Genomic DNA, 24116 nt, shown 5'->3' on the forward strand with positions numbered 1-24116 from the left:
TTCACAACTAGCTCTTTATGAAGCATTAGCTGCAGGGCACAGGAGTTTGGAAGAAAAGACAGTAGCTTTCTCTTTAAATAAGCTCATCTCTGAAAGTGTGAGTTGTTTCTTAGCACATAGCACACATTCATGTGCACATGAATGACTTGCACAAACTTTACAGAAGGACAAGTACCAGAGAAAGCTCCTGCCTTTAGACACACCTTAGAAGCAATAAAGCCAGGGTTAGATTTTAGCCTCCAATTGTGCGATACTGCATAGAAGGCTCTAGTGCTGTCCTGTGAAGTTACGTCTTCAACTCTGTTGAATTCATATTTACTTGTATCTCATCTTCTAAAATTCTCCTGGTTTTGGATTAGAAGTTATCTGGGGAGAGGGGAAGGGGTGGGGACACATGACACATTTCCATCCAGTCCTCAGAAAATGATTGGCAAAATACAACTTTTCCAAGTCTAACTTTTGTTCGGCCAGAAAGCCCAACCCCTGAGTAAGACTTTCTCCTGCCCTTTTTTGTTTTAAATGTCATACATAGGAACTTCCTCCACTTCTTTTAAAATAGCCTGACTCATCTGGGGTCACTGTTGGAAGCGTTCTCTGGGAGGCAGCCTGTAGTAGTTACGTGTGTCTGATTACACCCAGGTAGGACTGAAGGTACTGCTTTTAGAAATTACTGTGCCGCTTGCAGACATAAAGGCCTGCCCTGATGCGGGAGGTACCAGACTGGTGACAAGTATTCCCTCTGTGATAGAAAAGAGAAGGAGTTTTGTTTTTCTATCCTGAACCCAAGTAGTGCAGCTAACAGTGTATCGGATAGCAGGCCACCCAGGAGGTATGCAAGCAGCCTGGGTCTATTTGTTTTTCCTTTTAGTATTAGTCTCTGGAGGAAAGCATGTCCCTGGCTCAGAGGACAATAGAAATCTTTGCTTTATATATGGCTGTTGGAATGCTGTTACTACTAACGTGACTGTCCAGCTGATATTTCAGAAAAAGCTTTGTCATTTTGGTTCCTGCTCTGCTGAGGCTCTTGTTCGGTTGAAGGCCATCCTCTGTCGTTAGTCTAAAGCAGCAGAATGAACGCTCAGCAGTTTTCAAAAAGAGCAGGTACAGCACTGACAAACACTCTGTAGGCCAGGAGAAGCTGAGCAGTTCAGCCTGTGGGGTGTGTGTGTGTTTGGGGGGGGTTGTTGTCTAGAGTGTTAAGATCTCAGAGTAGAAATTAAAATCAGATGTATCGAAGGACAAACAATGTCTTGATTTATGGTGAGAGTCTCGCCTCTCTATCCTCATTGCTTCATTTAGAGGCACTATCTCTTGGACAGTCTTCCCCAGATTCTTGTTCCCATCGTGCTCGCTGTGCTGCATTCACGGACTCTTCGTGAACTAGCTTTCCCCTGACCCTTGCACCCTTACGATAAGGCTGATATTGAGCTCCACAGGGAGGAAAGAGCATCATCCTCCTTCCTGCCTTAGCCACTGCACTGGTGGGAATGAAGTAATGAGCTCCAGCAAGCAGAACCCTGATGACGTGCATCACTTATTTTTCATACATAAGACCCCCATCTGTGAGGCATCATCTGCAGATCCCAGCATACGGCTATGTTCTTTCTGACATGAAGCTCAGAACCACAAGTAGTTTGGGAAGCAAACTATTTTCAGCTCAGTGACGCAGTGGAATGAGAGAAAATAAGACTTGATGCTTGGCTGCCTAGCTTCTTATTTTCGGTATCGCAGTGTGCTGCCTTGGAGGTTTAATATAAGTCTGTCTGTGAGCTGAAGAGGAGGAGGGGGATTCCCTTCTGTTTAAATTAGGCAGAAATCTGATTTCATTAAACGATATGAACAAAACGGATTAGAATAACTGATTCTCTCGGTAGCAGCTACTGCCTGTGTCCCACATCTCCTGTGGAAAGCTGGATTAGTGACCTAGGAGAGTATCTGGGGATAAGACCTAGGGACCAATGCACAAGGCTACACTTTTCAAATGCTTTAATCCATGCAAGGCTTATGCTATAGATAGAAATTTACATTTACTGCTCCTGGCATATATCCTTACACTGACTACAGGGGAACGTTCCCTGGCTTTTTACTTCAGTGTGGTGTTGCCTGGGAGGCAATCTCGTAAAACAAGAGAGGGACACTGGAGGGAGTTGAGAGAAGTGCAACAGAAATGAATGTTGGCCTGGAGGGTTTGATTTGTTTTTTTAAATAAAGAAATTGCGTGAGTTTACAGTAACTGAGGGGAAACATGAAAGCGTCTACGTGTCTCTAATCTGCTATGTCATTTCTAAGATCCCTATTTAAACAGTGATTTGATATCAAAAGGTTATGAACACTAAGGAGAAAGTAATATTTTAGAAAACTGAGAAAGAAGTACGAGAATTGAGGTAAAGCTGTTACTGATAAACTGAAGTTCAGTTTAATGACTTAGAGGAAAAAAATATGGAAGTGAGATCTCAAACTATGGTATGTTCTAGCATATGATTTCAGTTGTCAGGTTTCAATGCCTAGATCAATGTTTTCTGGCATTTTGGGCATCAATTTTGAATAACTGTTCAGGGGAAGTGCAAAAAATCACTGCATCAAAAAGAATTGCCGTGAAATAAGGCTTTGGGCTTAGTGGCTTTTTGCAACACTTCCTTGAGGAAAATCTCCAGCTTGAAAAACAAACAAGCAAACAAAATAAACCCAACTCAATCTGAAGTGTGGTTGCCTATAAGAAATGTACACTGCCACATCTCTTTTGCTAAACATGCATAGACTGTTCGTCCTGCCTCTCTGAATTTGTTGACATCATGCTATGTAATGTAGGGTGGTGAGGTGACCAGACTTGAGAACTGCTTTTGTGGCTCTGCAGCTCAATTACCACAAGTCCTTTAAACCGCAAAGCCTGCTGAGAGTAAGTTATTTATGTTAAAATAGCTTTTTCTCTGTTGTCTTGTGTTTTTTTTTTTTTTTTCTCATCTATTTAAAAAGATTATACATCATAGCAACAGTGTGAAGTAGAAATTTGGTGCCTCTTTTCTAATAGGCTCTGTTCCCATGAGTCATAACTCCTGGAAGCTGCTGAGAGTCATTCTTGTTGCATTATCACCTTCCATAATCATATCATTAGTGACTGTAGTGTCATTTAAGTGCTCTGGTTCTTTTTGCTCTCTGTGGAGACCATTTGTCAAGGGGCCAAACCTCTCTAGATTAAATCTATTGCTATCCACAGAAGTATTGTGAAAACAGGGAACATCAAGAGGCACTTAACCCGTGATCGTTAAAATTTAGGATTATTATTTCTGCCACATACCCTCTTCAGAGATGAGATGGAATTGCTACCATGTTAATGAAGATGGCTTGCTTAAAAGAACTGTTTTTGCATTTTTTTCCAACTACTACACATCTATCCTATGGCACAGAGGAAAAGAGAATTTGAGACTGAGTCTTTTTTCCAACGTACCATCATGTTTGTTCCTTTTATCAAGTTACACTTGGTTTAACAGGACCCATTTGGGATCCACTTCTTGAAGAACCACCATCTTTTATACTGAATCTGTCTGTGTGGTTGTTTGAGGAAGAAATGCAAAGTAGGAGATAAGAAATGCTGTAGAACTGACAAGGGGGAAATAGTAGCTATACCTCCAAAGATTTTTGTATCATATATTCCCTACCCGTGCATACGAGCCATTGCTTTATGACTATGACAGTCTGAGTCCGTCTTCTCATGGATGGAGGCAGTGCTTCCCATTATCACTGACACCGACAGCAGAAGGCTGACAAATTGGTATCGGTGGTCTTGGTTTCCACAGGAAACTTGGTTTCCACAGCCTCAGATCAGATTTGACACCATCTGGAGGAATCCCAACAGCACACAGTAAGTACTAGGTAGCATGATCTCTACCTAGCTCTCACATCATACATGTACAAGCAGCTCCTGGAGACAATAATTCCTTTTCATTATTCTGCATTAAAATACTCTAGCAACTACGAGCAAAGCTAGAAGAGACTTTTGTTTCCCTGTTGTATTTGGTGTCACTTACCTCTGTAGCAGGTCCCAGGAACACTGTGCAGTAATAGGAAGTATTCTTAGGAGTGCATTGGAACTATTTTTAGGGCAATAATCTCCAACATATATTGTTTAGTCTGAATTAGTAAAGTACTAAAATCTGTACCCTCAGTCATTCTGAATATTTGTCTGGAAAGTTATGAATTGTTTTTTCATGCTTCCTTTTCTTAAGACACTGTTAGTGTTAGGGCTCTGATGAAATATCCTGATGCTGTCGGCAATACTTGAGCCTTCGTCTTTGCTGAATATTATTAATAAAAGTGCCTTTCCTATGTAGTGCCTCAGCGAACTATTCAAAAAGAAGAAAAATATCTGCCCTGAAGTGTTCCAGTTATTATGGCTATTCCAGCCCTGAGAGACAGCAATTGGAAACAAATTACTTCCAAACATAACCTGAAAGTCATGAAATGTAATTCTGAGTGCTCTGGCTACTAGAAGCATAAAACTGGTATATCAGACCTTGTAGAAATGGCAGTGTCTGCACGATACTATATTCTTCTTGTAGCAAGGATGCAAAAGCTTAGGGAGAAAAATAAAGGCTGTGTCAGTATTTGTTGTTTGTCAAGTAATCTAGTGGCTTGGCAGCAGATATAATATAAAGCTTTTTACCCTTTTGTATTCAATTTAAACTCGGAATAATACTAGCTTTATGTTTATGAATTTGTGGCTTTCTTTTTCTCACAGGAATTCACATTCCTTTTCAGTTGTGCACTGGATAGTATTTCCACCATATCATCTTTGTTCTTGAGCCCTACTCCGTGGTATTATCCCCTGCTTCTTCCCATGTTTTTTTGATTCATTTGGTGACTGGATGACATCCAGCACACATTAAGTATCGCCCAAAGATGTACAAAAGCAGATAGGCTGATGAGGATCTAACGTGTTCCCTTTGGTCTCATGGACATAGGGCCAACACTCCCACGTCAGGGAGGATGCTGCTGCTTGGCCCACCAGCCAGGGTGCCGGTTCCTTGGCTGCTGGTGCAGCAAGCAGGCGGGTTCAGGGGCTGCGTGTTGTGGAGTCCTGCTGTATAACACATCCACAAGCTCTGTCATGGCCAGTTGTAGATTAGCATGTCTGTGTTTGACAGTTTCTTCCTTATTCTGGAAACCAAGGGTTATATTTAGAAGCAAGAAGCCCATCATTTCTTTGTACGTCATTAGGGTGAGTAGATGACTATCTTCTTAAGCAACTGCTGTCTCAATCATTTTTTTAAGTCTAGACTGAGCACTTTGCCTCACTTCAGCTTTGCATTGTCTTGGACTATAGAAAGGGAACAGACACTATTGCAAATGCTACTGCTGTCCTCAGGTTTGGTGCTCAGGCTGGCAGTGCTAGTAAAGAATCAAAGAACCGAATGGAACAAAAACCAGAACCAATCCTCTCAACCTCTGAACCGGGGCAGAATGTAATTCCTGGGACTTGCCTCACGAAACAATCAGATCAGATGTATCCATTGACGCTAACATAATGAATGGAGCTTAGTTTTACAGCCTTGAGAATCCTGGTACAGCTGTGCACTGTCCAAAACACGATCAGAAAGAACCCAGTTGTTTAATCAGAAGATGTGCCTGTGGATGTGGTAGTGATTCTCTTACCCTTTTCTACCTCACTTTCTGTGTTTGTGTCAACAAGTAGCATAGAACTGCTTCAGTGTGTTCCCAAATTGTATCAGCTTCTCTCTCTCACAGCAGCATTACCACCTTTCTATTCAAGTATTTGACTAGTCATGAGAACTCGTAAGCTGTGGCATTCCATAATTCAGCAGTAACACAGAGGAGTGGACGCAGAAGTTATCTGGCCACCTTTCCAAGCCAGGTCTTTCCAGCAACGGGGACAGGAGGTAAATCCATCTGCTGTTACACACTATTTGTGTGCTCTGGAAAGGCTGGGTTCCCAGAGTGCTCTCATCTTCTCTACTGACGATCAGCAGTAAAACAAATAACTCCCAATTTGTGTAATATGGCTGAGGAAAGATACTGAACAAAACCCCTCCAGATGTAAACGGCAGCCATCTATGCATTCTGGACAGCATTCAGGGAGGAGTCATCCTCTTCTGGGGAAGAGTGGGAAGATTTCCATTCTGCCACACCAACCTGTGTGCTGGCGATTAGAAGCTAATGGCCAGGGCCTGCTGAGTAAACAGAAAAAATCTGGCTGTCTTAATATTTACAAATGCCATTAACGCTTCAAAATTCTTCTCTGGTGGACGGTGACATTTTCTAAAGTACCGTACACCAGCGTATCTGCTCTGGTAGGAGAGCCTGCGTACGCTTGTAAATAGCATTGCACCCACATTGCTTAAAGCATTTTGACATTTAGAAGTGGAACATATGTGCAATGGGGTTTTACCAGAAAGTTATTTTTGTATTCTGTGTATTTCTGAGAACTGGGTAAAATTTCTGTCTCTTTGAGTTTCTCTGATTTTTGCAGAAAAATTTTTAGTTCACTTCAAAGAGACTTTTCCTATCTATGCAGTGATCAGAGGAAGTCTTGGTAAAAGCCACTGAGATAGGAGGGGCTGCCCTGTCTTCAAATAAAAATTGACAAGAAGGTGATTAGGAATTTTGCTCTCAAGGCTGTTTTGGACCACCTATGTGACCCTGGCTGTTTTGTGTAATGCCATTACATCGATCTCCTTGGCTGTTAAAATATAGATCATCTTATCTCAGTGGCTGATGATGAGTTTCAGTAAGATTTGGAAAGATACCCTGATAAAAGGGTAATACTGAGAATTTTAATTACTGAAAATACACGTTTGAAATTTCAAGATATTCCCAATTCTTTTCCAGCATCATTTTTTTTTCTTCTTCTAAATAAAAACACTTACAGTCCAGTGGGCACACGCAGTTTCTCTGTGCCTCAGCTGAAGCCAGGGTTGGGTCTGGAAAATAAATGTAGCAGCTAAATCATGGCATGTTGGGAGTAATCAGTTTAATTTCTAATGTGCAAGTCTCCTTCACAGAGTTGCCAATTCATAAACGTGCTTCTTCAGCATAGCCAACTAACTTGAGGCAAATTCTACCTTTTTTCACGCAAGGGGCTTTATCCTGTAAATGAATACAAGTCTTTTGATTGGAGGGATAAATTAAATGCCCATGCAGCTCTCTCATGCGTAACTCTCTATCCTGCTGGGTAATTTTAAAAATAGCATTTACATTCTATCCATCCCAAAGTCCAAGACGCTTCCCTCGTGTTGCCTGGATGCAATGACAATCAGGGAAAACACTGAATTGATTGGTCACCAGCTGGAACAGCTCCAAACTATGAATTTAACTGGGAGAGCGCTGAGCCCTGCTGCCTCTTCCGTGAGTATTCTTTGCCGTTGAGACCTCTCCCTAAGTTGTCCCCATCCTTTGCCGTGAGCCTGCCTTCCTCTGCAGCTTATCCCTCTTCCCAGGAATTCCAGGACGTGTTTAAGCTCTGAGCTATCCCCACAGATAATTAGAAATAACTGTGGGAGCTGTCGCTGTGGTCATTAGCGATTCTGTGCCAGGGCTCCAGGCAGGAAGTAGCTAAGTGCCTCCCTCTGCTCCCTCCCTTCTTCCCCAGAATATCTGTGTGGTCCTCGGAGCTGTGCTGCTGCATCTTCCCTCATGCAAAAATAAGAAGTCGTCACCGATTTGAAGGGATTGTGACATGAGGAGAACCAGCTAATTCCTGGCCTCGCTGTGGCACCCACCTCTGCCTCTCCAGACATAACGAACATGTTTTGTCCAACTTGCTGAACGGGACAGCAGTGTCAGTTACAAAAGTACCACCCACACTTGATAGATATCTCTTGGAACCATTGTTTCACCCCTGAAATGGCCCAGAGATGTTTATAAAGTTGGTTTTGCTTATGCTAGCTCTCATTTGGTCCTGTATATTTATGTATTAAAAAGCTTGCTCACTGTGAGCTCAGCATTAGCCTCTCTCTCTCTGCCCCCCCTCCTTAGAAGCTGGGGTGCAAAGTGATAATAAAGGCCCCAAATGAGAAATATGTACAAAACCCTACTTTGTTAGCCACTAGAGAGATCTTTGAAGTAGGTGACTTTTAGTAATGAGAATGTTTTCATAGGGTAATTAGTATTCAAAAGAGCTTGTGCTGTTTGCTAGGAAAAGTTCACATGCATTGTGTGTGTTACGAGCACAGTGCCAGCACTGTCTCTCAAGCTTTTCCCGGATTTATCGGAATCTGTTCTCGTTTTTAAAAGTTGGTCTTTATATATATATTCCAATACAAAAAAAAAAAAATGTGGACAAAGTATGATGAAATATTTACCCGTCCACACAGTGCTGGGAGCAACAGACCTGCTGGCCATGAACAGACGCTGCTTGGCTTATTAAGGCAGTTACTTGTATGTATAGTTACAGTGATGATTTCCATGTCAGTAGCAACTGTATTTTGCCTTGCAAGCAAAGGAAATGGGAGGTCACATAATTACATTATCACATATTACCATAAATATCTCCCGTTTGGTACCACTTCCTTTTTTTTATTCTTACGACAATTTTAGTTATAGCAGCACCACATCTCTTGCAATCAAAATGACGGAACCAAGGTGCCTTGCAGAGGTCATGGACCTCTTCAGTACCTCAGGAAGGAAACGCTGAGCTTGAAGAGCACGCGGATTATTTTATAATAAGCTTTACAATCTACTCTAAATGATGTTTCTAAGACAACTCATGTCAGATTAGGTTGTTTTGAGTGCAGAGGTTTAGAGAGCATCATGTTACCTGTTCTTGCCAGTCTGCCCCAACTAGGAAAGGTAAGGAAGAACATGGGACGTGCCAGACTTTCAGGTATCTTCTGAGAACTCTTGTCTTTTGAGAGACTGAAATAGTTGGGAGCAGAAAAATCTGTGTGGAGTGCATGACAATAAGCTTGTTAAATGTCCTCTTTAAATGTCCCTGCTCCCTGTGACTGTTCAGGTCAAGTGGTGCTTCTGCCAAAAAAAAGAAATGTCACGAACTCAGTTTCATGTTAGCCTTGGCTATGCTAAAAAGGCTCATTAATTCACACTTGCTAAAGCAAATGATAAGCAGTAAAGCTGAAGCAACACGCAGCAACAACCAGCAGTGAAGAAAGGAGTGAAGAGAACCTAGGAATGTGGCAGGAAATGGGGTTTCTTATAAAAAGGAAGGTACTAGATGGGATAACCTTTAAAGAGCTGACACCACTTCCTTATTTCATTGTGCTGTGATTATGCAATTTAACAGCATTTTCACGTGGCGTTTTCTGTTATCTGGAGCTACGTTGTTTCATCCATGTATAATCAATAAGATGCATGACGCTGTCTGGCAGAAGTGTTAGAAATACGGATGGTGGGGATAGAAGCACAAAGTTTCAAAGAGAGGTTAAAAACAATCGTTATGGAGACTGCAGCTGCCCAAACCATTTGAACTGGGGATATTAATATAGCCTGGAGGATAGAAGGTCATTTGGCTTCCTTCCCAATCTTGGCTAGCCACTTAATCTCTATACAATAAACAGTATTGCTGTTCCACAAATTATTCTGGATTTATTTTTTTTTTAAATCAAGAGACATTAGTTTATTTTGTCTGCCATTTCAGAGAAAAAGGTTTGTAAGCGAATTCGGAAAGTTTCCTGGTAATAGATTGGCTAAATGTGATATGCAAATCGCTTTAGACTTGCCGCTACCCATTGAAAATAGCTGAGTGCAATTGTCCAAGTCATCTGGGTGCACCCTGTAATTACGCAAGAATCCAGGCAGTCTTTAATTTCAGGCATTCATGCCTTTCATCCATCTTAACTGGACCCGACCACACTTCTAATTCACCCACATTTCCAGCAGATTGCCCAAATGCTTCATATCTTTGGCGGAGCATTTCAGATGAACTGGAGTGTTTTGTTTACTCAGGTTAGGTCGTGCTAACGGGACCCCTTCTTCTCTTGTGTTACTTCCTAGGAAGGATTTACCACTTGCCCAGCCAGAGCTTGCAGTTTACATGCTTCCTCTGCTAGAACCTCTCTGGCTGTGGCCCATGAACACGTCCCCCACCAATTAGGGTGTGATGAACCCAAATGAGATTAGCAGTTTCACACGGCTATTGTTGTAGATGGATGGGTGGAGGTACTCCTGGGGAGTTGCCTTTCAAGGTACCTCGATCAGATTTTACGCTAGAAAGGTCAGCGTTCAGCTTTGCAGAGATGTAGCTCGTGAAGGAGGTTCCTGTCCAGACACCTGTGTCTAAATATAACCACTAAAAACCGCTGAAGTGTAAGGCTTCTGCTCTGTGTGGAACATGTGGGTCTTAAAGCTTAAAAACTTGAAGCTGAGCTGGTTTCGGGGAGCTGCTCTTAAAAACAAGGCAATTCCCTTTGGTTCTCTTTATGCTGTATATTCTGCTTATTCTATTATTCTCTATATGTATTTTAACTAGTTCTCTCTTCACTGTTAAAGTTCCTATTCTCTGTGGCCTGAAACCCAACGATGAGCCACTCCAGCGTGTTCCCAGCGTGCTGCCCTGTAGCAGTGACTCTGAGAGGCACTCTGTGTGCTGGGGAGGGAGGGGGAGAATGATGCTAAGGGTGTAGTTACTGCAGGCTTTCTTCCACAGAGCTCCTTCCAGCCTGGCTTCAAGCTGACTCATGTCTGTAATTTATAATTCTGGGTCTTACAAGAGAAAATTACGACTCAGAGAGCCACCGCTGCAGGCGCAGGAACGTCTGCCGAGCAGGAAGATCTGGGGTCGGTGTTTTAACGAAGAGCCCGTGATGTCGTTGTTGCTTTGTGCTGAAGGCTCGGAGTCAAAGATCTAGCGAAATCTAACGGGGTGGTTGTTTTTTCCTCGGGTAAACAAGAAGTTGTTTTTAGTGAGAACAGATCACACGGATTTCCCTGTGGGCCTTCACCGCGGTGCTCTCAGCGCTGTTATCTGCAAGCAAAGGTCCTGTTCCTGAGGAGGGGGCTGAGGTTAATGACTTGCAGGTGTTCAGTGTCTTTTTAGACTTGGCCTGTCACTAATGTTATAGATAATGTATTTGCTCTCTAAATAACATGGATTATTATTATTTTTAACTTTGCTTAATGTCGGATACTTTACTATGCATAGAAAGGAACCATACAAGTACTCCGGTACTTTCAGACAGCTGAAACGTACTCTCAAATATTTCCACACTCCTTTTTGCTACTCCACAGGGCACGCAAAAATTCTTATGTCATCTTTCTATGAAAACCACACCTCTTGTGGCCTGCAGTGAGACTTTCATATTCTTCCCAGGTTTTCAACACCCAAAATATGACTTTCATAGGAGCACCGCAGAAGACCCAGGTCCGGTGCTGCGTAACACGGGTATGGTGTGTCTGCTCCAAAAGATGCTGTAACCCTGAGTGGTGCAGACCTGAGCTGCTCAGCACCCTTGGCCCATGGGTCAGGAGTTGATCTCTGGTGTAAATGCCTTTAGCAGTGTGAAGCCACTGATGGCATGCTAAGGACTGGGACGTTGGTGACACCAGATATGCTATGGCCATAAGGTGGCAAATTTTTCATCCTGACTTCTGAGCACTATAACTCAATCTGTAGCACCTGTTCCATTTTCCTGTTTCTGCCTGCATTCATTCTGTGCACGCTGTGATGTTGTATCTTCTTCCTAACGCGTGCTGTCCTACAAGGTTTAACTTTTAGGTCTATCAGGAGAAGCCACGTGCATTTTTTCAGAGCTTGGAGTAGGATTTCTGCTGTAGGATTTCACACGGAGTGAGAAAGAAATCACCAGGCTCTCCATCCTGCGGTTTGGAAGTGTACATTAACAACCACCATGTACACAAATAGCTCTTGCATATCCATGGGTTGTGTGCTGAGGAGTAGAGAGGTGTGGCAGAAACGCTGGGATGGGTTCCGCTGCCAAAATAATCAGGAGTAGTGAATAGTTTCCAAGGTGTTTGTTCCCTAAATTGTTTTCCTTTTTTTAATGGCTTCAGTGGAGCCAGTGATGATCTGAGAAATCGTTTGAGTTAATGCCTCTCAGTGTGGTGTAGTGGGGGGGGTATTGCAAATAAAGCTTCAGTGTAGCCAAACACCAAAGATCACTTTTCATTTGCCATATCCTTATATCCCAAAATGAAAAGTAGTTAACACAGAATCAAAGGTAGAATGCCAGAGGGGCATGTATGAAATGGAAATATGTTTGAATAGGGGAAAAAACACAACTCACTGATGCTTTTTGGATGTGAGAATGGCAACTAGGTACTTTTGGTTATGCCTAAGTGTGTATTGTTGTGTTATTAACTGAACAGCTGAGCTGAGCCTTCAGATACGCATTCTGACTCTGCACTTACATTTATTTTGGCTTTTCATTTAGGACAAAAATTCAGATTTGTGTTCATTTTCCCATACCGCTTTGCCGTAGATTTCATCCGTGGTTTAAATGTTGTCAGCAGAACCCGATCTTTGTTCTCTTGCTTGTTTGTAAGACACAGATCCAAGAATTACTGAAGATAACTGGCTGGACAATGCTGTTGGAGACATGAGGATTTTTGGACCTCGTTCTCATTTTACTGCTGATTTTAGCACTTCTCTAGGTATTGTTACATGGGAAGAGGAGAGAGGTTTTAGGTATAGTTAAGACCACAAGGATGTGTAAAATTATCAAGCTGATGGCGGGCTGGTGAAGTACTGTAGGGTGCAGCAGTTTTGTATGCCATGTCTCATCATAGCATCACGAAAATGAGGATGGGATGTAACGTTCCCACACAAACCTGATATCTTTTTATTTATTTGTTCCTGCCTCTATGGCCTTTGGCAGAGCGAGTTAAAACTCCTCCATTTTCATTTTTAGTATACGGTATAAAATCAGAATATTGGCATTTGCTGATAGGCGATTTGCTATTAAAATTTATTGCCCTCAGTAAATTCAACACTTCGGTGATGTGGCTGTCAATTCTTTCTCACCAGCTGAAGATTGATAAACAGTAAGTCACGTTTTTAATCTGAAACGTGACTTCCTGGTGCAAATTTATGGCTCAGGCCAAGACGGTGTTCAGAGTAAAATACTTTTTTCTTGTGATGGTATTCAAGTACTTTTATCTCCACTGACGGATGTTTAGAGCCTAAAATGCAGGGTGGTGCTAGCACAGTGCAGCAATGACCCCTGCTCGTGGCCTGTTTTCTAACCTCGTTATAATTGTCAGTTTATTACAGCCAGAATATTTTACCCTGAAATATTCTGTACTTTTTCAGCTTGAGTCCTATTTTACTGTAGACGTTTATTACTAATCTGAGATCCTGGCTGGCTGGACAAAGTCCACATTGGACAACCAGTCAATGAGGCATGAGTGAAGAGCATGTGCTGAAACACTTCCTGCCTGGCTTTTAGTGCGCCTGCATGAGATTTGGTACCAGATGCAGCAAAAGCTTTTGGGGAATCTTGAAAGAAACTGGAAAATAGCTAAATAAAGGAGGTTAAGTGGCAGAGGGAGAGCTGAAATGCAGCACCCTGAAGGTACAGCTAATGAGTGGTGTGAGGGCAGCTTCATCCCTGCCACAGCACGAGGGACGGTGCGGTACTGTCGTGTCCTGGAGCCGTCTGTGCTCTGCAGCGAGCATTTGGAGCTGTTGCGATTCCAGCCACTGCCCCTTAGTTTGGTGTTTTGTTTTTAGCCGGTATTTGGAACTAGAGCGCCAAAGCTTAGCCACAAAAAACCCTGAGCATGCTGGCATGGCTACATCCGTGTGTACGGGGAAGGCAGAAGGCTCACTTCTCTTTCACAGAACCAGAGCTGGGCCACAAGTGCATGCCGAACCACAGCTCGGCCTCACAGAGCATCCCTGTGGAGAGCCCTGGCTGCAGTCTGTATCCCCGTGCTCTTTGTATTTTAACGTGTTCTTTTTAGATTGGCTGACTTTGAAACATCCCTTTCTGTTCCTGTAATCACTCTAATCCACCTACCAACTATATCATGTTTTGAACCTTGCTCTAGCCAGTAAATAATTTAAAAATCCTTCAGTTTTCTTGAGTAGGAAAACTGGATTTTCTCTGTACACCTGCGTGCACCCTTGCAGTGAGTTTGGGGACTAGCAAAGAACCCCACCATCTGGTGACAAGGGAAGAGAAGATGTTTTTGACCATTTAAACTTGCAATTAAATTCTGTATCTCAATCTTCCCTTTCTTTATCTGCTTTTTTTTTTTTTTTTTTTTTTTTTTTTTTAAGTTCTGCGTGATGTGCAAATGAAAGATGCTGCATTGATGAGCAATAGGAGAATGCAAACATGCATTCATGCAAGTGACTGTGCAAATCGGGCACGTATGCCCAGCTCTTGGAAAGCTGCCTGTTCAGCTGTTGGTGTTGCCAAGTTTAAGCCTCCCTATCGTACAAATAAGTGGATTATTTAGGTCTTGAGTGCTAGGTTTTTACCAGTCCAATTTGGCTTTTGGTAAGGTGCTGGATCAGGTCATAAATGTTGATTACACATTCTCTTTAAAACATGTAATCTGCTGTGTAATATCAGAAAGGTAACACTGGTCAAATACACAAAATTACAGAATGGTTGTAGTCTGAAAGGACCTCTGGAGGTCATCTGGTCCTACCCATGTGCTCAAGCAGGGATATCTAGAGCAGGTTGTCCAGGCCCATGTCTGGATGGCACTTGAAGCAGATTACACTACCACATTGTTCTGCAAGTCCATCCCTCAGATGTGCTAAGACAAGGCAGCATGGAATTGATTAGAAAATACCATTTTTAAGTATCAATTGCTTTGTTTTAAGTGCTGGAGGAATTGTATTTCTGCTGTGCTGTGATTGAAAGGGAGCAGATAAAATCCTTTTTCTTGCCAGCAAAGGAAAACTGCAGGTGCAGCATGTGCTGCACATGTGTTTCTCACCATCTAGAAGGCATTGGAGAGCATCTCCCCGTTTGGGGCCTAGTGTGAAAAACATTTGACTTCTTAATAATCCCTTGTCCAGGATTTTGAAACTTTCCATACTACTTGGTGTCTTTTTACTTGCCATGAAAAGAAGGGGAGAATGGAAAATATAAACCTATGTTCCTTTAATACTGCTGAGTTTTCATTCCATGATTGCATAAAAACTGGTGTTTGCAGGTTTGTGCTTTTTGTTTTGGTTTTGGTTTTTGTCATGTAGCACTATTCAGGACTGTGGTTTGTGTTTTCCTCTTTCAGAATATTGATATTACCAACTTCAGCAGCAGCTGGAGTGATGGGCTCGCCTTCTGTGCTCTGCTGCACACGTATTTGCCTGCACATATTCCTTACCAGGAGCTCAACAGCCAGGATAAAGTAAGTTTCAGTATACCTTTTCCTGAACAACCTGTGGAATTCACAGTGAACATTATCCATTTTGATGAGCATGTGGTACAGATGCAGTGCTGCAAGATCTTGGTATTGATTCATTCAGAACAAAAAGGTGGAAATAACAGGAAGAGGCGAGTGCCTTTTAAGAACTCAGCAAGCAGACTGGATTAAAAGGGAAGGAAACCAACAGCGAGCTTCTAGAGAGAAATGCAGGGACTGTTGAATAGAGAGTCTGAGTCTAGTGACTGCTGCATATCAATATCAAGACAGCATCGCTTTTGAAAGGCTGCATCAGACGTTTTCTGCTGCTCTGACTGTCCTAAGAACACGGCTTTCTGGGGGTGGCTTCATTTCCTCTTTAACAAATACCACAGGCAGAGGAGTAGTGAAAGACTTGACTCACTGTCTATATTGATGCTACAGGTTCTTCAGTCAGGTTTCAGTTTCGATGTATGACAACCAATGGCTTACCAATCAAACTTAATAAGTTTAATTTTGTGATGATTTTAGATCTGCCTTGCATTTCTTTTTGAGGTAGGCAGCACAAATTCAAGTGCTGGTTCGCTTGGTAGACAGGTCATTTATTGAACTGCTTCGACAGAAAAGTCAAACCATGTCAGTACATTCAGGTAGGTTACTAAGAACCTCACAAACAGGTGAAAACTATTTACTGGTTTTACTTCAGACAGCTAGTATCTATTACAATATCAATTATGCCGTGTATGGGAATGCTGTGTTATGCTATGTATAGCAATGCCTCATATATTAGTTAGCACCTCTCACTCGTGATAAAGACAAGCTCAGAGTGGTTGTGGGTTTTTGCCCCGTTTAGTTCATTTCACAAGAACCTATTTGTGAAAAGCAGGACTGTAGCTTGGGAAAAGTGGATGAGCTGTTCAAGGACAAAGAGGTTCTTTGTAAGTATACCTCACTAATACAAAAAAAAAAAAAAAAAAAAAAAAAGTGGGGGAATGCCATAGTCACAGAAAAAAAAAATATTTTGAGTTTGGCAGCTTCTTAAGGAAATCATTCTGAAAAGAATTTGTGAACTATGACAAAACACGCTTAGAACCCTGAGCTTTAGTTGGACAGAAGATTTATTGCACCTCATGTTCCTAGCTTTTCTTAACCTAGGACCTAGATCTAGCTGTTTGTCTATGTGAAAATATAGAATCTAGTGTTCTTCAGTTTTGAAATACACCTGCTCATTTAAACTCCTTGATTAGCCAGATGCAAGATAGGATTCAGGAATCATACTTTGATAACCTTTTTGAACCTTTGTTTTATTTTTACAGAAGAGGAATCTGCTGTTAGCATTTCAAGCTGCTGAAAGTGTAGGCATCAAACCCAGCCTGGTGAGTAACCCTATGATAAACAAGGGAGGAATTGTTGCCTGCACCATTCCAAAACCTTTGTTGTCACGTGTCCAGTCAGTCAAATTGCCCTGAAATGTTCATGTGGTCCTAGGGAAGGCCTGCACCATCATCTCTGAAACTTCACACTGTTCTGAGAACTTCCAGCAGATTAAATTTGTAGAATCATAAAATTGATATAATTTGAAGTAACCTCTGGAGATCATCTGGTATTGAAATGACAGTATCGATTATGTCTTCCCCTCGGAAGCTTATTCTAGAAGATGACTCCTGTTTTCATGGGCAGAGCCCTATATCTGCCTGTTAGATCATTTTTTTTTCCCTTTTGTTTTAGTGTTTTAAGAAACAGAAGGATAATTTTCTTGTTAAGCTGTTTAAAAAACATTTGCTGAAATCGACAGTATGGCAAGAAATATAAGATTAATATGAAGGAGGAAATATTACAGGGTTCATGAGCTAAATTACAGAACCAAAGACATGCAAAGAAGCAGTAATTTAAATAAAATGAAATTACATAGAAAATTAATCTTTGATTACAGATGGAAGAGGTCTTTTCAGGATGTACAATACATATGGTCGTTTAACTCGTGTTTGTTCTTTGGCATGAGTTTTACAATTGCAGTAGGCCAGTAGATTGCTCCTGTGGGTCTCTGTATTGTATGTGGCTTTAAGATGCTCTGGTGTGGAAGTAGCGGTGTTCAATAACCACAGCTGCTCAGAAGACCAAGTGATGCAGTGGTGGTGCCTGACTAAATCTCGACAATTTGTCCTATGCAGGAGCTCAGTGAGATGATGTACACAGACCGGCCAGACTGGCAGAGCGTGATGCAGTACGTCGCCCAGATTTACAAGTACTTTGAGACCTGAGACACACAGCAAGAGGTGGACAGAAGTGGGGAAGAGAACAAAGAATGCCACAGATGCACTCGATCACTTTAAAAATCCCCTTGCTCCTCTTCCACAACCAACCTAAGCTCTTAGTTTGAAAGAAAGCTTTTCCATAATTTTGATTACATCTGGGACTACAACCAAATAAATAACCATTGTCCATCTATACAAACCAAATTCATCTGCGATTTTATTCCCACATGAAATTGCAAGATGTTTTCAAAGAGGCCTGAGTTATTTCTGAAGAGGATTCCGTGTGCTAAACAATGTTTGCCTCAAACCAGGCTCTACCAACAGGAGACCTGCCACGAAATGGTTTTAAGTCAATGTGGACTATGCTGGCACTCAAGAAAAGCTGGGAAGTTAATACAAAAGCTCACAAAACTGCTCTTCTTGCCAAAATATGTTTAACTCATCCCAAATATGTGGTGTTTTTTTCCTCCATATATTTTATAAGACATCATGACAAACGTGTGTGTGTAAAACCTTAACCTGAGTTATTCTCACACATCTGTCCGAGTAAATCTGCTAGGTTGCTTGCCGTAGCGTATCCAGCAGGATAATACCACAGTCATTTGTAACTTGGAAACCACGCTGTGTTCAACCACCAGTTAGTGAGACAACTCTAGAAGAACAAGTTAGGTGCTGGGACTCCATTTCAGATCAAACCGAAGTAATCTCAGAGAAAAATAGCATTGTTACTGCAGTTTCATTACTATAGCTTCACTGGTAAAGGAAGCCAGAGCCTTATTACCCAGCTGGCCATACAGACACTTACCATAGGAATATTGCAAGCGTAAGTTACTAGCTTTAGTTCTACAAGGTGCCAGTAATCAGGTGGTGCCTCTCTGAGCAATACAGTGACATCTCAGTTCATATTTTGTGGAGTAACTTCTCTCCTGTGTTAAACTCTTAGAAGTGGTGTTACCCTGTAAAGGAACACAGTGCTTTATTGGTAACAATGACAGCTGAAACTTCACTCTGCAAGCTGCCATGTAGTACTGTGTTCCCCTCGCTGCATCATGGAAATCTCCAAGGCGCCAGAGAAGAGCTTTTCAGCTCAATAATACTGTTAGTAAAATGTCTGAAGGATACTGTTAAATTTACATTAGAGCATTTCTCTTATTTCACCCCATGAAGTTAAATGTTCTGTGTCTCCAGTGGGAGCAAGATCGAGCAGGCTGCTTAATTTGTTCTAGGAGCAGGTCTTAGAGAGGATGCTGTACAGGATCTTGTAGAAGGCTGCCTAGTGGCTTTAGATTATGTTCGCAGAAGAAAGGAGTTTAGTTAGCATGTTTAGCCCTGGGACCCTGACTGAATGCATTGTGGAAGTTAATCATAGGCAGCTAGGGATCTTGAAGAAGAAAATAATAGCATATGCTTACTGCTCTTAGCACCTGAACAGAAAGCTAATGAAATAGAAACAGGTGCTTTCGCAGAGGAAATTTGTTTCAGGTTTTCTGGGGCTTTGCAAGTGGCTGATCTCAGCCTCTGGCTTTCCCATAGTACTTTGGTGGGAGGGTATTATGTTTTTTTTGTTCTATACCATTTAACTAGTAAACAACCTATTTCAAACTTTGGTTTTCTCACAGCAAAACAGAGAACTAGGGGATAGATGACAGCAGCCAAGGTCAGTGAGTGCCTTGAACAGGAAGGAAGCTGGAGGAATACAACGTATGCCTGTTTCACAGAAGGAGAAAAGCATCCCTTGCTCCTGAGTCTGACATTTATTCTAATCCACCACGCCAGGAAGGTCTGATTCCAATCTTTTCAGAGTCCATGTGATAAAAAACGGCATGCACTTACAGTGCTCTTGCACTCTTTGGTGTCATCCTATACTTTGAGAAAGCAGTTGTAAATGCTGGCCAGATTTATTTTGTTGCAAGAGAATGCTTCCTAGATTAAATTAAGTCCCCAGTAATTTTTGGTGTACACTCTGGCATCCCTAGAGAACATAGGATGCGTTGCTCTAAGTGTTCTCAAATATAAGTTTCCCATTATGTGATAAGAGGGAAGAGAAAAATAGTTGCTAAGCAGAGTTCATTTAGGAAGGGAGCCACACTGCACAGCTCCTTTGCCTTGTGGATGCAGCAGGCTCTTTTCCCTTGAGGTATCCGTTGGCAGAGATCCTAACTCTCCAACGGGCTCTAGTTCAAAGCGTGGTGAAGTCAACACAGAAAATTCCATATTCCTCAGTGGGCTTTGGATTGGACACTTGGAGAGATGAGAAAAACTGTTTTCATTCCCAGAGCCTGGAAAACATTTCAAAGTCAGAGGGCTCCACATGATCTAAAAAAGAAATATAACCTTAACCCTTTGTTGCGGGAAATGCCTGTGTTCCCGATGCCTGTCCAGATGTACACTGTGTACATACCTGATCTAATATGTCAGTTGCGTTTGCTTCGAGCACTGCTCTGGCATCTATTCTCATCTGTTTCTCCAAGACTTATTTTAGCTTTGCAAACCATTCCACCACTCGATCTAGCAGCTTTTGATTTTTAAATCAATTTTGCAAAGCACTGTTCCTGTCGTCTCCTTGCAGCTTTTCTCATACCCCCAATAGCATAGTCCAAACACTAATTCTACCCAATTCTAATGGTATATTCTTTAAAATAATCTTACTTACCTGGGAGTTAGAACAAGTTGTTCTCTGTCAGTAGGAACAAAGCTGCTCTGTTTCACCAGTTGCTCAGTGTTACTTTCCAGTGTTCAAAACTGAAAGCATCTCACTTTGAAATGCTGATGATTTGAGGTTGAGATGCTCTTCCAGGTTATTTTTTGAGATGAAGGACTGTGTTTATTTGTTCATTTCGCTGTTGCTATATTGCATATTTCTCCTTCCCTTTGAATATCGCACAGTTACGTTTCTAGACCCAGATTTTCAGAAATAAGTGTTGGTTTTTGATGCTGCCTAAAAATTTGAATAAGAATTTGTCCCGTGCAAGATGCTGCACACCAGCCTGGTTTTCAGAAAATATCGAGTGTCTGCAGGCCCTTGTTAGACATCTCCAACTGGAATTGCGAAATGGAAGTTTTAGCTGACTTTGATATTAAAGAGCTTATTAATTAAGATAAGCTACAGTGTATAGGAATGATCTTCATAGAAGTTTTAAGAATCCTCTGAAAATGTGCTAGATTGGAATATGTGATGATATGTGGATAGTATGATGTGTGGCATTACTGACAGCTTACCTTGTAGGATCTTTCCCTGATGCAGGCAGATTAAATCTCTTCACCATGTGCTCCCTAAAGACACCCTGACTCGAAAACATACCTGCACACCCCTGTGTGTATGTGCTTGTGTAGTCCATCAGACTGCAAGAAACCATGAAGCTGGTTTGGGTTGAGCACGTGAGAAGAATGTTTAAGATGAGGATTTCAGTGAAGTTCCAAGGAGGGGTATTGCATCGTGTAGCTGCTGTACTAGAGCTGCTAGAGAGGGAAGGAAATTAGAAGTATGAAAAGAGTATGATCTGACTCCCAGAATTTCTGTTGGTTCATGGAAGGTGTGAAGTATTTCGTGGCTTGGGAAGGTACAGGGGAGTTGAGAAGCGAGCCCAGAGTCAGCTCTCTGAGAAGGTTTTCTAGAAAGGCTGATGAGCTGTTCCTGAAAGTACGCAGTGAAACTGAATGGAGTGAAAGTCCAGTGTGTGAGGAGAGGGGGCACATATGGGAAATATGCCTGTGCCTTTGTGGACAGCAACGGATGTGGATGTCTGTAGGGTTTCAGCTTGAGAGTCCTTACCGATTGTCACCTCAAGTGGCGTTTCTCCTAAGAGGGCAGCCTGGGATGGAGTGTGGAAGATGAGGAGGGAAGAGAGCACACAGCTTGCTGCCTTTACCAGGTTTGCCCTCCTGTGCCTGTGATATTCAAGAAAATGCACAGGAACCAAAGACTTCCCTGTTTCTCCTGTGCTGCAGCAAGGCAGCCGTACGAAGCAGACTGATTTCTGACTTATGCAGATTCTCCAGTTTCTTCTCTGTGAAGCACATTCTCTTCCTTGAGTTTTGGCAGGTTTTCATAATTATTATTTTTTTCAGGTTTTCTGTGTGATTGTTCTTGTTTTATATGTGCAAACAGTACGTGCAAGTTTTCTGTCCAAACCAAATAGGTGCACGCTGGCAGAATGATTGCATCTGCCCCGTGTGATTCCTGACCTGCAGCTCTTCAAAATCTCACTTTTGGCTTCGCTGACTTTTCTGTCTCGCTTCCTTGGCAATGAAAACGAGAGCGTTGGCTCATCCGGTTGTAGGTTGTTTGTACGTCCCTCATCTTCCTCTGCTTAGGGTACCAGGTCTTCCAGCAGGAAGTATCTGACGGGGCCAGCTGCTTGCAAAGCTGTGCCTTGGGTATCTGATCAGATGCAGAGTCTGTATGGGATGAGGTTATGCATTTTCCTATCAGAAGAGGGCTTTTGCCTAAAAAGACTCAGGGCACTGAGCATTAAGACATATTTTTAAACCCAGCAATAACTTCTGCTAGACTAGATGTTTTTTATCAACTCCAGTGCCATTTAGACTCACCCACCAATGTGGTGTAGAATCAAGCTTATAACTTAACCACAGTTAACATTTTTCACAACTGACGGTCTCTACATTTTTAACTTGCACGTGTGCCAAGATCCGTGGGGCAGGGCTGGACACAATGTTTTTATTGATTATTGGTCCAGGCTCGAGTTTGTCATATAGGATAACCATCTCTAAACTGTCAAGTTCTTTTAGCTTTCTCTATTGGATACAGATGTTACATCGTAATCTAATTTATACAAAGAGCACATTAGAATGTATATACTAGGCATTGCCAAATTTGGACATGCTAATATTTAAAGATTAACATTATTAAAATGTATGATGCAAAAATCTGTGTAATATTTCTAATAAATCTTTTTCTGTTTCTGATGTTTGCCGTAATGGTTCAAATGTCTACATGCAAAGCCGATTCTTCCGCAGACTGCTGGGAAGCAGGACTCCCAGGAGAGGTTTTAAAAGGTCCTCGTGGTTCATTGTTTCTCCTACACTGGTAGCAGAGAAAATTTTGTCAGAATTTTCTTTTCATAAATACATCAATTTCCATTTTTTTTTTCAGTAACAGATGCATTTGGATGCCTTTCAGAAGATTGTCTTGGGGATAAAGGAGTGTCAGTTTCTGAAACAAACCATATTGACGACACAGTAGGAAACCATCCTACTGCAAAGGCAAGGAAGGATACAGGAGACGCCAGCATGTTTCTGCAGTAGGAGCTCTTAAATGACTAGAGGATTAAGAAAGAAGTAGTCAGAGTGGAAACAAGGCCTCGTGACTGGAATAAGTATAAATGTACATCACCAGTAAGTTAGGAGGCAAAATGAGTGACAGCTTGCAAAGTACCCTCCACCTGGTAGGTAGTGACAGGATGTTAGAGGTGATGCTAAGTTTGTGCATAGTGCTGGAAAGATGCATTCCTCTGCTCATCTGTGAAACAAATGATACAAACGTGAGATGAACACTACTGGCATGCCAGTGACCAGACCTGTCGCTATTCTTTTTCCACAACAGAGACGACTTAGCAGTTGCTGATCTTTTGAAAGGAAGCCGCGTCTTGCAGATCAAACATCACCATCTGGCTAGTGACACAGGGAGGGAAAAGGAAGCTTGTTTTGGAACTTCAGGTAGGGCTGAGTTATGGGGAAAAAGGGCAAAAATAATGACTTTCTGTCAGAACTGGAATGCCAAGCAACGGTGCTCATGGTGACATTTATTGTAAACATTCACCACGAAGTACAGGAGGGCTTCCTGAATTCTAGACTGTCTCCCTGGATAAAATTCCTTTTTCCAGCCTGCACAAACAAAGGGCTGTGGAGGTCTGCCTTACTGCTGAGGAGTTCAGCCCCATGGATGCTGTGTTGCAGCCCATATCCAATCTATGAGCTTTCAGAGATGCTGGGATCTGGTTTGTTACAAACATGTCTGAAGTGCCTCAGAATATATGTAATTCACTTGGGAAACAGATAAAGCTATGTCCAGTACATTCCAATTCCAGCATACTTCTCACAGAAGCTGCTTTTTATCTTATGATGGTGGTGACAATATTAGAAAAAGGAAATTGTTGAATTAGCAAAGAAAATGAGAAAATAAAAGATACAGTTGGGCATTTAAATCTCTTCCAGCCTCTCAGGTACATTTGTGCCCAGCTGTGTAGATGAAACCTTGTGGGAAGTTCCCATTTACATAATCCAAACTACTTTGCCTTTCCCCACCTAAATATCATGTTTCAGCCCTGAATTTTTAATACTGGCCTGGTCCATCCTTGTGGCAATGTCACAGGGAATGCAATGTTGTTTTGATTTGTTTTACTTTGGACAGCTTTACCTCCGGGACGCAGTATGACCACATGAAATGGCAAGCTAGAGTTCCTAGTTTTTTTCAAGCTGCCACTACACTTGATTTTGAAGACTTGCCGTAGCTCACTTAGAAGGCACCAGACCCAATCTTCACACCTCAGTCATCTTTTGCAAAGGAGTTCTCAGAACCAGCCCCGTCTTGCTCTCTGGAAATCTCCACATCAC

At 42.0% G+C, this 24116-nt stretch overlaps 1 protein-coding gene across 2 annotated transcripts in view; it reads left to right on the plus strand.

The window, feature by feature from the left end:
• The window catches only part of SPECC1 (sperm antigen with calponin homology and coiled-coil domains 1), a 74327-nt gene extending 51897 nt beyond the window's left edge, over positions 1-22430 (plus strand). For both annotated transcript variants that reach the window (XM_032200955.1, XM_032200956.1), the window contains 3 exons: positions 15178-15294; positions 16605-16664; positions 17460-22430. In XM_032200955.1, the coding sequence (XP_032056846.1) occupies positions 15178-15294; positions 16605-16664; positions 17460-17549 (267 nt within the window). In that variant the 3' untranslated portion in view covers positions 17550-22430. The remainder of the gene's footprint in view (positions 1-15177; positions 15295-16604; positions 16665-17459) is intronic.
• Positions 22431-24116: the final 1686 nt, after the last annotated feature.

This window comes from Aythya fuligula, chromosome 20, assembly GCF_009819795.1.
Source record: "Aythya fuligula isolate bAytFul2 chromosome 20, bAytFul2.pri, whole genome shotgun sequence".
Taxonomy (NCBI): Eukaryota; Metazoa; Chordata; class Aves; order Anseriformes; family Anatidae; genus Aythya; species Aythya fuligula.